Genomic DNA, 14,583 nt, shown 5'->3' on the forward strand with positions numbered 1-14,583 from the left:
ATTTCAATCACCTGATCAAATCAGACTCTGTAACTCCACACTGACATTTATTTTGAAGGGACAGTGTGGGGATTTCCTGTGTGTGCGTGGGTGTGTGTCTGTGTGTGTTTGTTCAATGGAGTCGTTTCCTGCCGTGATGAAGATGATGATGAGTGTTTGTTGATCATTTTCTTGGCTGAAGAACACAAACATGTTGATTCTAATCTATTCTCTGTGTCTATGTGGATCCTCTCTGATCGATCGACCGATCGATCGATCGCTCTGCGTGTCGCAGCGATGTCTGATCAGCTGTCTGCTGCTGATGTGCAGCAGATGTCAGAGGGAACGTGAAGCTGAAGGGTGACGTTTTCTGGTTTCAGGGCTTTTCCAGCACAGCGTCAGCTCGTAGTCAACTCTGCGTCCTCGGTTCAGATCCTGGACGAGCCTGAGACCAGGTTCAGGTCCAGTTTCCATGTTCAGAACGTGTTGAGGTGAATCGATTCGTCACTTCATCGGTTCATCACTTCATTGCTCAGTCAGTCCAGAAAATCACAAAGTCCATCATATTTGGACCTGAAACAACTTCTTGATCCACGATGAGGCCGAGTCACTAAAGGGCTCCTTACTGCTCGACACGACAATAAACTTTATTTAAACTGTCAAAGAGACGAAGAGCTTCATGTGCTCATTCAGACATTTCAGAGAAAAATCAGACCGGAGAAAATAAAAAGGAATAAAATAACAATATCAGATAAAATCTATCATAATAATTATGATCGTCAGTGATTGATGATATGTGTGTGTGTGTGAGAGACACCTCCAGGCTGCCGTAGATTCACATCTTTATTTCCTGTCTGATCAGAAAAGAACCAAAGAAGAAGAAGAGAAGATGAAGAACAAAGTCAGCAGCACTCAAGGTAACACACACACACACACACACACACACACACACACACACACACAACGCAGGTCATGACAATGTTGTTGCCGTGGTAACAACAGTGTGTGTGTTTGTGTGTGTGTGCGCAGTGAGCGTAAAGAGACGATCCTGGTCCTGGCAGCAGTACCTGAACGAGCAGAAAGCTGAAGCTGCTCCTGTGTCACTCTTTAACCAGGTAACACGCACACACAGGTAACACACAGGTAACACGCACACACAGGTAACACACAGGTAACACACACACACACAGATAACACACAGGTAACACACACACACAGATAACACACAGGTAACACACACACACAGATAACACACAGGTAACACACAGGTAACACACACACACAGGTAACACACAGGTAACACACACACACAGGTAACACACAGGTAACACACACACACAGGTAACACACACACACACAAATAACACACAGGTAACACACAGGTAACACACAGGTAACACACACACACAGATAACACACAGATAACACACAGGTAACACACAGGTAACACACACACACAGATAACACACAGATAACACACAGGTAACACACACACACACACACACACAGGTAACACACAGGTAACACACACACACACACAGGTAACACACAGGTAACACACAGGTAACACACAGATAACACACAGGTAACACACAGGTAACACAGATAACACACAGGTAACACACACACACACACACACACACACACACACACACACAGGTAACACACAGGTAACACACAGGTAACACGCAGGTCACACACACACACACACACAGGTAACACACAGGTAACACGCACACACAGATAACACACAGGTAACACGCACACACAGATAACACACAGGTAACACACAGGTAACACACACACACTGATAACACACAGATAACACACAGGTAACACGCAGGTTACCTGTGTGTTACCTGTGTATTACACACATGCTGGGAGCGTTCCAAACAGCTGATCAACTCAGTCAAGACTCTTTTTATGTAAACTTTCTCGACAAACGGAGCTCACAAAGCGTTGCAGCTGTACTCTGTCATTATAGGAACTGCTCTGATTGGTGGGTTTGGACATGTGTTCTGATGGGGTAGTTTGTAGGTGTCTTCTTATTGGTTTGATTGGAGACATGATCTGATTGGTTGACTTCTGGCCCGTAGCAGCACTACATTGTGACACAGATTGTTTTGATCTCAAAGCTTGTGTCGCGCCGACATGCTGAAGTTTGGACCAATGAGTTTCTCTCATGTTGGTCACCTGCACAAACTTCAGTCCAATCATCTTTCAGTCATCGTGAGTCTGTGTCCCGACCTCGGATTGGCTGATAAAACGTCGTGAACACACATCAAAGTTCAGCTGCAACAAAACAAAAACTGAAACGGTAGAAATGTTGACTAAAATCACCAACCTGATCAATGAACGTTATTTATCTGTCTGTCTGTCTGTCTGTCTGTCTGTCTGTCTGTCTGTCTGTCTGTCACCTGTCTGTCTGTCAGTCCCAGTCTTTTCCCAGTCGGAGAACTGGTTTTAAAGTTGGGATGAAGCTGGAGGGTATCGACCCGCTGCACCCCTCCATGTTCTGTGTGCTGACAATTGCCGAGGTAAACACACACACACACACACACACACACACACACACACACACACACACAGATCAGTTAGGTGAGTCTCCTGTCTGTCTCTCTGTCAGGTTATTGGCTGCCGGCTCCGTCTCCATATCGATGGTTACTCAGAGTGCTATGACTTCTGGGTAAACGCTGACTCAGCAGACATCAGACCAGCAGGCTGGTGTAAAGACAATAACCACAAGCTCCACCCACCCAAAGGTGAGTACAGATAAGCCTGCCCCCTCACTGCTAACCACCTGACACAGGTAACATCACGCTGTCTCTCTCTCTCTCCCCACAGGTCACAGTGAGACAGATTTGGATTGGCCGCTCTACCTTCAATCCACAGGCTCTCATGCTGCTCCGCCAACCCTGTTCACCAGTCACACTGCAGTCCGTATATACCTGTCTGTCTGTTCACCTGTCTGTCTGTCCGTTTACCTGTCTGTCCGTTTGTCTGTCTGTCTGTTTACCTGTCTGTCTGTCTGTCTGTCTGTCTGTCTGTCTGTCTGTCTGTCTGTTCACCTGCCTGTCTGTCTGTCCGTTTACCTACCTGTCTGTCTGTCTGTCTGTCTGTCTGTCTGTCTGTCTGTCTGTCTGTCTGTCCGTTTGTCTGTCTGTCTGTCTGTCTGTTCACCTGTCTGTCTGTCCGTTTACCTGTCTGTCTGTCTGTCTGTCTGTCTGTCTGTCTGTCTGTCCGTATATACCTGTCTGTCTGTCTGTTCACCTGTCTGTCTGTCTGTTCACCTGTCTGTCTGTCTGTCCGCCTGTTCACCTGTCTGTCTGTCTGTCTGTCTGTCTGTCTGTCTGTCCGCCTGTTCACCTGTCTGTCTGTCTGTCTGTCTGTCTGTCTGTCTGTCTGTCTGTCTGTCTGTCTGTCTGTCTGTCTGTCCGTTTACCTGTCTGTCTGTCTGTCTGTCTGTCTGTCTGTCTGTCTGTCTGTCTGTCTGTTTACCTGTCTGTCTGTCTGTCTGTCTGTCTGTCTGTCTGTCTGTCTGTCTGTCCGTATATACCTGTCTGTCTGTCTGTTCACCTGTCTGTCTGTCCGTTTACCTGTCTGTCTGTCTGTCTGTCTGTCTGTCTGTCTGTCTGTCTGTCTGTCCGTTTACCTGTCTGTCTGTCTGTTTGTCTGTCTGTCTGTCTGTCTGTCCGTCTGTTTACCTGTCTGTCTGTCTGTCTGTCTGTCTGTCTGTTTACCTGTCTGTTTACCTGTCTGTCTGTCTGTCTGTCTGTCTGTATATACCTGTCTGTCTGTCTGTTCACCTGTCTGTCTGTCCGTTTACCTGTCTGTCTGTCCGTTTACCTGTCTGTCTGTCTGTCTGTCTGTCCGTCTGTTTACCTGTCTGTCTGTCTGTCTGTCTGTCTGTCTGTCTGTCTGTCTGTCTGTCTGTTTACCTGTCTGTCTGTCTGTCTGTCTGTCTGTCTGTATATACCTGTCTGTCTGTCTGTTCACCTGTCTGTCTGTCCGTTTACCTGTCTGTCTGTCTGTCTGTCTGTCTGTCTGTCTGTTCACCTGTCTGTCTGTCCGTATATACCTGTCTGTCTGTCTGTTCACCTGTCTGTCTGTCCGTTTACCTGTCTGTCTGTCTGTTCACCTGTCTGTCTGTCCGTTTACCTGTCTGTCTGTCTGTTTACCTGTCTGTCTCTCTGTTCACCAGTCACACTGCAGTCGGTATACACCTGTCTGTCTGTTCACCTGCTTGTCTGTCTGACTACATACTGTAGTCTCAACCTATGCTCCTGTTCACCTGTCTGTCTCTCTGCCTGCCTGTCTGTCTGTCAGAGCTGTGGGTTCATGGTGGGGATGAAGCTGGAGGCGGTTGACAGGAAGAACCCTGGACTGGTCTGTGTCGCCTCCGTCACTGACGTCATTGATGACCACTTCCTAGTTCACTTCGACAACTGGGATGACACATACGACTACTGGTGAGACAGACAGGTGACAGACAGACAGGTCAGAGACAGGGCAAATAACACACAGTGACGAGCAGTAGTACATGCAGTCAGGATAATAATCATTGTACTAGTAGTACTAGCAGTAGATAAGATAAGATAAGATAAGATAAGATAAGATAAGATATACCTTTATTAGTCCCACAGTGGGGAAATTTCAGGAATTTAGCAGTAGCAGTATCTTTACTATTAGTACTATTAATTAATACTATTAATATGCGTAGTAGTAGTAGTATCAGTAGCAGTAGTCATAGCGGCACTACTATCAGCAGTAGTATCAGCACTTGTACCACAGTATAGTTATATTTGCAGTAAATAGTGCAGTTGCGATGTCTGCCAGCAGATGGAGCTGCAGTACTTTTACTGTTTAGTACTGTTTCAGCGTGTTTGTACACACTGATTGAAGGTGTCAAACGCACGGTGTCTCATGCTACCTCGTACTTTTCTTTTCAGTATCTGTAACATGTACTGATACTCTATTCACATTTTTGAATGGCTGTGTGTTACTTCAATCTATCAGTACCAATTGGATCAATCTGATTGATGTATATTTTTCCACCATTTTGGCTCAGACATCTAGTCGTCCAGGTGTCCTGAGATGGCGTCTGTTGTGATTTGGTGCTGTATAAATAAAGCTGAAGTGAATCGAGTGATGTATTGTACAGACTCTGTATTGATGCATTGATGCCTGTATTGATCGATCGATCAGGTGTGACAGCAGCAGTCCGTACATCCATCCTGTGGGCTGGTGTGAAGAGCAGGGACGACCTCTGACCGCTCCACAGGGTACTTACAGTATGCACTCAATACTTTCCCTGTGGTAGTCTGAAGTACTCTGAGTACTTTTGGTTAATTGGTACTTGTTTTTTAGGTCATCCCAACCCAGAGAACTTTGTTTGGGAAGAATACCTGCTGGAAACTGGTTCCACCGCTGCTCCCAGTTCAGTGTTCACACTGGTAAGGAAACAAGGAGGTAGAGGATGAAACAAGGAGGTGAGAAAAAAGGATCAAGTAGATAAGGAAGGAGGTCGAGAAGGAACGAAAGAGATGCAGGAGAAAGCAAGGAGGTAGGGAAGGAAACAAGGGGTTGAAGAAGGAAAGGATGAGGTAGAAAAGGAAGGAAGTAGGTAGTGAAGGAAAGATGGAATGAGGTGGAGAAGGAAAAAGGAGGTAGAGAATTAAACAAGGGGGTGTAGAGGGGAAGGAGGGGGTTTAGAGGAAATAAGGGTGTGGAAAAGGAAACAAGGTGGTGCAGAAGGCATGAAAGCATTGAGGAAGAGGAGGAGGAGGAGGAGAAAAAGGAAACAAGAAAAGGAAACAAGAAGCTGAAGAAGGAAATAAGTATTTAAAATGTGAAGGATGGAGAGAGAGAAGGAGAAGGTGGAGAACATCTCTAAGGTCCAATCAGTGAACTGCATGTGCTAATCGACTGGTGTGTTTTTGCCTCTGTCCAATCAGAGAGCTCCACATGGTTTCCAGGTGAACCAGAAACTGGAGGCGGTTGACAGGAGGAACCCCATGTTGATCCGCGTTGCCACGGTGACAGCTACAGAGGACTACAGGGTGAAGGTACTGTGAATCCGCTGAAGTCCTGGATCAGACTCCACGAGTTTAGCCCAGCGTCATGGCCGTCCGTGAGCGACAGGCGCCGTCTGGACTCGCTGCGACACGCTGAACGACCAGATGTGCTGCATCTGGCACCCTGACACAAAGACGAGCATGATGGACATCTCCCATGACATGTTCCTGAGCATTGACCAATCAGGTGCTCTTTCCAGAGCGCAGTCAGGTGACCATGGTGAGGAGGAGGAGGAGGAGGAGGAAGGATGCTGAGGCTGCTGCTGTCAGATGGACAGTTGGTTGAGCTGTGGCAGCAGTACCTCTTCCTGTTTGTCGTTTCGAGGGAGGAGGACAAGTCAAAAAAGACAAATGTTGGCGAGAAACAGTGGAAGCTCTTCATCAGCCGGCGAGCAGCGGCTGTGCTGTCGTCACATCATCTGGCTCGTAACTGAGGGAACACGCTCATCATTACTGACTCCAGATCAGAGGTTAAAGTCATGTTTGATGAGGAACCAAGGAGACGGATCAGTAATGACTGACTGGGCTGAAGTTCACTCCGCCTCTTACTTTTAATGTTATAGCGCATCCACAGACAGTTTGATTGACAGCAGCTTCACCCGCCTCCCAATGACATCTGAACTTGTGTGTAAAATTAGACGAGCCGTGATTGGTCGGGGTCATACGTGTAGTCTGGCCAGTCACCCGACACGGAAAGAGTTTCTTGCAGCGTGATCTTTAAATCTCATGCGGTGACCATCGTTAACGACACAAACATTGTGTGGTCTGAACCAGGCCTGTACCTGTAACTGTACCTGTGTGATGTCATGAAGTATGTGATGATGTAACCAGGTGTGTTTACCTGCAGGTTCATTACGACGGCTGGTCGAAGCAGTTTGACGTCTGGTATGACAGCGACCTCTGTGACCTTCATCCTGTCGGCTGGTGTCAGCGAACAGGACACCCACTGGAACCCCCCCCAGGTCAGACAGACAGGTCAGACAGAGAAAGACAGGTCAGAGACAGACAGATCAGACAGGGACAGACAGGTTAGAGACAGACAGGTCCGAGAGAGACAGACAGGTCAGAGACAGACAGGTCAGAGACAGACAGATCAGACAGAGAAAGACAGGTCAGAGACAGACAGGTCAGACAGGGACAGACAGGTTAGAGACAGACAGGTCCGAGAGAGACAGACAGGTCAGAGACAGACAGGACAGAGACAGACAGGTCAGAGACAGACAGGTCAGACAGAGACAGACGGGTCAGAGACAGACGGGTTAGAGACAGACAGGTCGGACACAGATTTACCTTAGCAATGGCATTATCTGTCAGTCTAACAGTGTTTATGTGTCCTCTGGCTGTGTGAGACAGGTTCGTCCCCCCTGTCGTCCCCCTCTCAGGGTGTCTGTCCCACTCCAGGCTGCAGAGGAGTCGGACACATTAAAGGAGCCAAATATACTGGACACCACAGGTAAACACACACCTGCTGAGTCATGATTTCAGCTTTGCTGCGTTGTGTTTTTCAAGGTATCAGCATTTACTGGAATGAAAAGCCAGCGATAAGATAAGATAAGATAAGATAAGATAAGATAAGATAAGATAAGATAAGATAAGATAAGATAAGATAATTCAATTCAGTTCAATTCAATTCAATTCAACTCAATTCAGTTTTATTTGTATAGCGCCAAATCACAACAGAAGTTGTCTCAGGACACTTTCCATATAGAGCTGGTACAGACCGAACTCTTTATCTACAGAGAACCAACAATTCCCCCATGAGCAGCACTTGGTGACAAGATAAGATAAGATAAGATAAGATAAGATAAGATAAGATAAGATAAGATAAGATAAGGTGTAACTTGGTCTGATGGTCCAGCTGCTCTGTGGTCTGATGGTCCAGCTGCTCTGTGGTCTGATGGTCCAGCAGCTCTGTGGTCTGATGGTCCAGCAGCTCTGTGGTCTGATGGTCCAGCTGCTCTGTGGTCTGATGGTCCAGCAGCTCTGTGGTCTGATGGTCCAGCTGCTCTGTGGTCTGATGGTCCAGCTGCTCTGTGGTCTGATGGTCCAGCAGCTCTGTGGTCTGATGGTCCAGCTGCTCTGTGGTCTGATGGTCCAGCAGCTCTGTGGTCTGATGGTCCAGGTGCTCTGTGGTCTGATGGTCCAGGTGCTCTGTGGTCTGATGGTCCAGCTGCTCTGTGGTCTGATGGTCCAGCAGCTCTGTGGTCTGATGGTCCAGCAGCTCTGTGGTCTGATGGTCCAGGTGCTCTGTGGTCTGATGGTCCAGGTGCTCTGTGGTCTGATGGTCCAGGTGCTCTGTGGTCTGATGGTCCAGCAGCTCTGTGGTCTGATGGTCCAGGTGCTGCTGTGTGCTAAGTCACGTGTCCTTTGGCTGAGTAATGTTTTGTTTTGCTGAGTCATATCTCTTTTGGCTGAGTCATATCTCTTTTGGCTGAGTCATATCTCTTTTGGTTGAGTCATATCTCTTTTAGCTGAGTCATCTTTTTGTCTGCTGAGTCATGTTTCTGTTGTCTCCTCCACAGTGCCTTTGGCTGTCCATACTCAGACATTAATATGCGTAAGGAGGTGGTGCTTCCCGATAGGCTGGGAGGAGAGAGAGTTATCACCCTTGTACCAGTCACCATATATCACCATGGCAACCACTCAGACAGGTAACCACAGACTGTTTTTTTCCTGCTGTAGCGAGTTTTTTTTGTTTATTAGTTTTATTAATGAATTTATTTTGTTTATTCAGTTTGTTCTTCTGGGAGTTTTTTGTTTAAAATCACGTACATGTGCAACAAATGTAAAATACAAAACCATGAAGACAAAATTGGATGGAAAGTTCACATATTGAAATATGACTATAAAAAGGTTTCGTGTTGGTTTCGTTATTTTAACTTCATTTATTTAAATGACTGAAAGTTTCATCACAGTTTAAATTAAAGTCAAACTTCTTTAAATGAGTATTATTTATTGAAAAATGTCTGCTAGTCCCGTCTCTGTGTCCCTGTCTGTCTCTGTACCAGTCTCTGTCTCAATGTTTATGTTTCTTTGTCTGTCTGTCTGTCTGTCTGTCTGTCTGTCTGTCTGTCTGTCTGTCTGTCTGTCACTTCCTTTGTCTCTGCTCTTTTTTGTTCAACCACCTGTCTGTCTCTCTCCATACACCTGTCTGTCTGTTGAACAGAAGTGTTCAGGTGAAGACGGAGCCCACAGACGAGACTCTGCTGCTTCCACTGGGAAAGAGAAGAAGACTGACAGACAGGTGAGTCAGAGAGAAAGACGGGGTCTGCAGGTGAGGACATAGGACTCTGATTGGCTTGTGCAGATTGTTTAAAACTCTCAGCCATCGAACATGATCTTCTTCACGGTGACCTCGTGGGGCTCAGTCACACCTGTCTGTCTCTCCCACCTCAGAATAGACGACAGGATCATGTGAAGTGTGTGTGGGTGTGTGATGTGAGTAGATTATCTCTGTGTGTTATATAAAACATGATTATATAACACGCACACACACGGACAGTGTCAGTGAAGTTGAGTGTGTGTCACTTCCTGTCAGCAGAATCTGTTTCTAAACTTGCTGCAGGATGTGATGTGGACAAGATTTCACATTAAAAGAATTTTAATGTGCACGCTGAGGAGGAGAGAGGTGAGATAAAGATGCTGTGTGAGGTGAAGGGGATAGGTGCATGCAGGTAAAAACGACAGGAAACAGGAAGTTAGTGATTGGAGTTTGCCTGCTGATTCGTCAGCTTTGAAACACATAGAGACAAGCTGATTTAATTTTTAACAATGACTTCTCTTCCGTCTCTCCTTTGACTCTGCCCCAGACTGTCCCAGCCAACCAAATTCCTCCGTGTGAAACAGGAAGAGGAGGAGCTTCACCTCAGAGCCCTCAGTCCAGGTACATTAGAACTTGGGTCTAATGGTCGAATGGTCAAAAAGTGACATTCAGTTTTTCCTTCACCTGATGGAGGCATCAGGAGGTTGAGCAAAGATGTTTGTAAGGTGGTGTTTAGCGTTTACGGTGGTGTTTAAGGTGGTGTTGAGTGTTTATGTTGGTGTTTAAGGTGGTGTTGAGTGTTTTGCGGTGGTGTTTGGTGTTTAAGGTGGTGTTGAGTGTTTATGGTGGTGTTTAAGGTGGTGTTTGGTGTTTAAGGTGGTGTTTAAGGTGGTGTTGAGTGTTTTGCGGTGGTGTTTGGTGTTTAAGGTGGTGTTGAGTGTTTATGGTGTTGTTTAAGGTAGTGTTGAGTGTTTAAAGTGGTTTTTAAGGTGGTGTTTAAGGTGGCGTTGAGTGTTTAAGGTAGTGTTGAGTGTTTACGGTGGTGTTTGCGGTGATGGTTACTCGTGTTGCCTGGTTGTTTCTAAAGTGTTTGGGATGTTTGCTAACATGTTGAAGCTGTGGATCAGATCTCTCTCTGTTGAAAGTTGAGTGTAAATGCATCCAAAAACCTTTTAAGATGAACTGAAATCTGATTATTTCAACCACCTCTGGTGGAGGTTTGAGACTCACTCAGGGTCCAGTGAATGGTGTGCGTTGCTGAAGGAGCTCATAGTTCATAAATACGATTCATTCATGTGTTAGCTTATGGATAGCTATTAGCTTATGGATAGCTGGTAGCTTATGGATAGCTGATCCTGATTTACATGTACCCCTTTATGAGCCTGGTCTGTACATGGTAAGGCTGGTCACTGATCAGGTAAGGTCCAGAATCACAGCCAGAGATGCACTCTTTGTCATTTAGGACCTGGAATTCTGCTGAAACCAGAACAAACGTGTCCTGCTGGTGGTGAGATCATTGGTTGCCCAGACATCAGGTGATCTCCACCTTGCCATCAGCCATAAGAATATGTGCAAAAATGAAAATTTGTGTATTATTCTTTTATTGTATTTGTTTAACTGCAGTGTGATCGATACCAGTGTAGTTGATGCTAGACGGCTAACATAGAGTCACATTAGCATCTTATGTCCAGTGTTAATAAGAATCAAAATGTACGTGGTAATTACCTTTCTTCTTAAATATAACCGTGTTTGTAGCAATCACAATGATGTGGTCTGCCATTGTTGCTGTTGAGCTTGACGTTGGTTCTAGCATTGCTTGGTCAGCGGAGACGATTATAGATGTTGACAGTGATCTAATGGCTCTGTAGTGGCTTTTTAGTCTGTGGGGACGCAAACCAGTTCTTAGAAGGATCACAAGTTGAAGCGAGTCTGTGTCTGTGTTGGTGGAAAGGGTTGATGCTCCGACCAATGGAGACACTGATGTGAATGACATGTAATGATGGGAATGATCACTTTCATGACTTTAATTCTTTATTGATTCTGGTCATAGACTGGATCGAGAAAACACTCAGCATCTTCCCTGTCTCTTTCTCCACAGTGTTTCCATGGAAACAGCAGGCAGATGAAGTGGCTGTTTCCATGGAAACGGCTCACCATGGTAACTGCTGTGATGGTTGTGCTCTGTGTTTTCACCTCTGCAGCTCCTCCTGTTTCTGATCACTGATTAGGCGATTGATCGGCTCACTCTGGTCACATGATGCCTGTCTCACTCCTCAGTGGGGTGAGACACTTCAGTCCACAGACAGGTCTTCTCTTGTCCATGGCTCGGTTCTGTCTTCTGCTGATTCTTCACTTTTTCTTGAGTGTTTGTTGAATGTGGTTCTTGAGGGTTTCTGGTGGTCCTTTTTCTGACTGGACTCTAATCAGATCTGAAGCTGTGGTTCAGTCTGAACCAGGACTGTTTCCATGTTGTAATCTGAAGCAGGATCAGAGCTCCAGGACATGATACTGAGGTGTTGCGCTGCAACAAATAATTCTTTTCATTTGTCGATAAATCTGGTCATTTTCTCGATTGATCAGGTCTTAATTTTCCCACCAGTGTGTTGGTTCGTTTGACCCAAAGACAACAGAAGAAGAAAAGCAGCAGATCCTCTGATGGTCACTGCCTTCTGGGCGGTTGAGACGTTTGTTCTGTCTTGATGAAGACGTCGTCAGATGTTTGTTCAGATACTTTTGTCTCCACTGTGTCTCCATCTTCAGCAGCAGCAGAGTCCAGCCTGCAGGCCGCCCTCCACCAGTCGGTCTTCCTGTCAGCCATGTCGGCGCAGCCCGGCCGCGACCTGTCGCTCTGCTGGGAGCAACACCGCAAACTGCTGCCGGGCGTCGCCGGAGTCCACGCCGAGACAGTCCAACACTGGACCGTCCAGGAGGTCAGTATATGGGTCAGAGAGATGGCTTAGTACAACAGGTGGGAGATCTGTCTGTCTCTGACCTTTCTGTCTCTCTGCAGGTGTCAGACTTCATTGAGTCTCTTCCTGGCTGTGAGGAACAGGCCAAACAATTCAGAGACGAGGTGAGATCATCAATCAGCTGCTGTAGATTTTATTGCATCTCACTGAAGCTGCTGTGATTTGATTGGTTCCTGCTTCTGTCTGTCTAGCAAATCGATGGACGGGCCTTCCTCCTACTCACCCAACGGGACATCGTCAGGATCATGTCAATCAAACTTGGTCCTGCCCTCAAAATCTACAACTCCATCCTGATGTTCAAACACGCCAGGGACAGGAGCCAATCACACGCCAAGGAGAAGAACCAATCTCATCCCGAGGACTGGAGTCAATCACACGCCACGATCAGGAACCAGTCACATGGTGAGGACATGGTCGCATCACACTCTGAAGACAGCAGCCAATCACACTCTGAGGACAGGAGCCAATCACAAGCAGAGGGTACAAACACTTGACACTGGCAACTCATGACTGAGCCAATCCAGAATCAGCTGATGCCCCTCCCCCTCAGTTCTGAGGGAGGGTCTTCTTTTCCCATCCAATTATCCATCAGACGCTCAGGTGCTTTTGTCAGCAGGTAGGTGTCGGTCATGTGACATAATCATCATCACCTGAGAACACCTGAGCTCCATTTCAGGTTCCACCTCTCTGGAGGCAGGAGCCTTCAGGTAAGTCCTTCAGAGACTGGACTCGCCAAAACCAGGACCAGTGTGCAACGGATTCTGGGATGTTGAGGCCTAAAGGACATGCCTGCTGTGATGGCGCCTTCAGACTGGACAGGTGGTCCAGGTAGAAGGACAGGAGCCTGACATGGGACTCAGCTGTGACGTTAAATCATCATCAAATACCTGCACCTGAGAACAAAACGGTTCACAATCTCGATAGTTTTCCACAAAAGATTTCCTAAAATCTCCTGAATGGAAACATGTCTGCCGCCAGCTGATTGGCCGAGCCTTTAAGAGAACACTAAACTCCATGGAAAGAAAAATCTTTTAAGTTAAGATCAAATTTCTTTGTTCTGCATTTCTAAATTTCTCTCAGCTCCTCTGTTGAAGATGAAGTTTTTCATGTTTAATGTTTCTGCTTCCGATGTCGCTGCATCTGTTTGTGAAGATGTTTTTATTCCTACCAAGAAAACATCAGAATCAGCTCGACGACAGAACAACAGAGAAAACCAAATGAGACAAAAAGCCAATGAATCAGATGTTAATAAACAAAAACAAAGCACATGTCACTAAAGATGAGGAGGAGAAAACAGTCACGCTTCCATGAAAATGTCGTTATGGAAAAAGATTTTCAAGAAAAATTATAGACGTCTCCAAATCAAAAAAATATCAAACATCTGAAAATATTTTAATAATTGCAGTTAAAAAATCTGGTAAATATGAGAAGATCATGATTAATAAGTCTTGTAATTAGAAGAAAGAGTCTTCCTGTTTATGGGATATGAAATCAAAAAGATCAAAAAGTTAAAAAAGATCAGAAAGATTCCCAGATCTCAGGAAAAGATTCTCAGCGTTCTCTGTTTGTTCTCTGTCGACTTCTCTGCTCTTCCTCTTCCTCTTCCTCTTCTCTCAGTGGTTCAGCTTGGTTTTTAATGAATGTAAGTCAAGAATGAAGATCTGAAACAGGAAACAGATGATGACATCACACTGTGGCCCCGCCTCCACTGTGATGTCATTTCCTCTTCAAGTACTCTCTTGTTCCTCTCAGGATCTCACTTTCTCTCTCACTTCCTGACGGGTGGAAACATTTTCAAAGGCTTTCCTCCACTTTTTAACATTGAACAGTGATGTCATCCAAAGTCCCGCCTGCCCTGCTGTGATTGGTCAGTTTATGACAGGCTCAGTTTTAATTCCAGAGTTTATAATTTTGTGTTTGAAGAGTATCTATTGTTATCTACTGTATCTGTAGAGATTTCTATTTTGAGGTTTATATATAAGTATATATTTGTATTTCTGTGTTTCTCTGCCTCAGTCTGTCCTGCTGAGATTCAACAACCTGTCAGGAAGTCTGATTTTTCTCTGACTCCTCCTCCCCGGTGATGTCACTGTGATGTCACGGGGTGCTCTGCAGCACACGCTCAGTTTCTTGACAGTGAGCAGCTCCCTCAGGTTCAGGTTGTTTTAACGTTTCCAACAATCTGCTGATGTTTAGATATTTTTTCTTGGCTTCTGTCACTGTTTTATGAGATTAATAAAGTTTCTGATCTGATCTGAGTTCTGCTCATTCATTGGTTCATTTGTTCTCTTGAGCTAGG

General features: G+C 45.8%; 1 protein-coding gene across 5 annotated transcripts in view; it reads left to right on the top strand.

Moving 5' to 3' along the window:
- LOC139346694 (lethal(3)malignant brain tumor-like protein 4) overlaps positions 1-14,537 on the top strand; it is a 15,442-nt gene extending 905 nt beyond the window's left edge. The window contains exons 1-18 of one of the 5 annotated variants that reach the window (XM_070985913.1): positions 357-434; positions 842-896; positions 1,009-1,094; positions 2,412-2,516; positions 2,606-2,741; positions 2,824-2,915; positions 4,306-4,448; positions 5,185-5,261; positions 5,347-5,432; positions 5,934-6,044; positions 6,901-7,015; positions 7,407-7,506; positions 8,576-8,704; positions 9,220-9,297; positions 9,863-9,936; positions 12,076-12,245; positions 12,326-12,388; positions 12,476-14,537. In XM_070985913.1, the coding sequence (XP_070842014.1) occupies positions 869-896; positions 1,009-1,094; positions 2,412-2,516; positions 2,606-2,741; positions 2,824-2,915; positions 4,306-4,448; positions 5,185-5,261; positions 5,347-5,432; positions 5,934-6,044; positions 6,901-7,015; positions 7,407-7,506; positions 8,576-8,704; positions 9,220-9,297; positions 9,863-9,936; positions 12,076-12,245; positions 12,326-12,388; positions 12,476-12,778 (1,896 nt within the window). In that variant the 5' untranslated portion in view covers positions 357-434; positions 842-868 and the 3' untranslated portion in view covers positions 12,779-14,537. Of the gene's footprint in view, positions 897-1,008; positions 1,095-2,411; positions 2,517-2,605; positions 2,742-2,823; positions 2,916-4,305; positions 4,449-5,184; positions 5,262-5,346; positions 5,433-5,933; positions 6,045-6,900; positions 7,016-7,406; positions 7,507-8,575; positions 8,705-9,219; positions 9,298-9,862; positions 9,937-12,075; positions 12,246-12,325; positions 12,389-12,475 lie in introns of all 5 variants that reach the window. The other 4 variants (XM_070985912.1, XM_070985911.1, XM_070985910.1 and 1 more) reach the window with 4 other exon arrangements.
- Positions 14,538-14,583: the final 46 nt, after the last annotated feature.

This window comes from Chaetodon trifascialis, chromosome 18 (assembly GCF_039877785.1).
Source record: "Chaetodon trifascialis isolate fChaTrf1 chromosome 18, fChaTrf1.hap1, whole genome shotgun sequence".
Lineage (NCBI taxonomy): Eukaryota > Metazoa > Chordata > Actinopteri > Chaetodontiformes > Chaetodontidae > Chaetodon > Chaetodon trifascialis.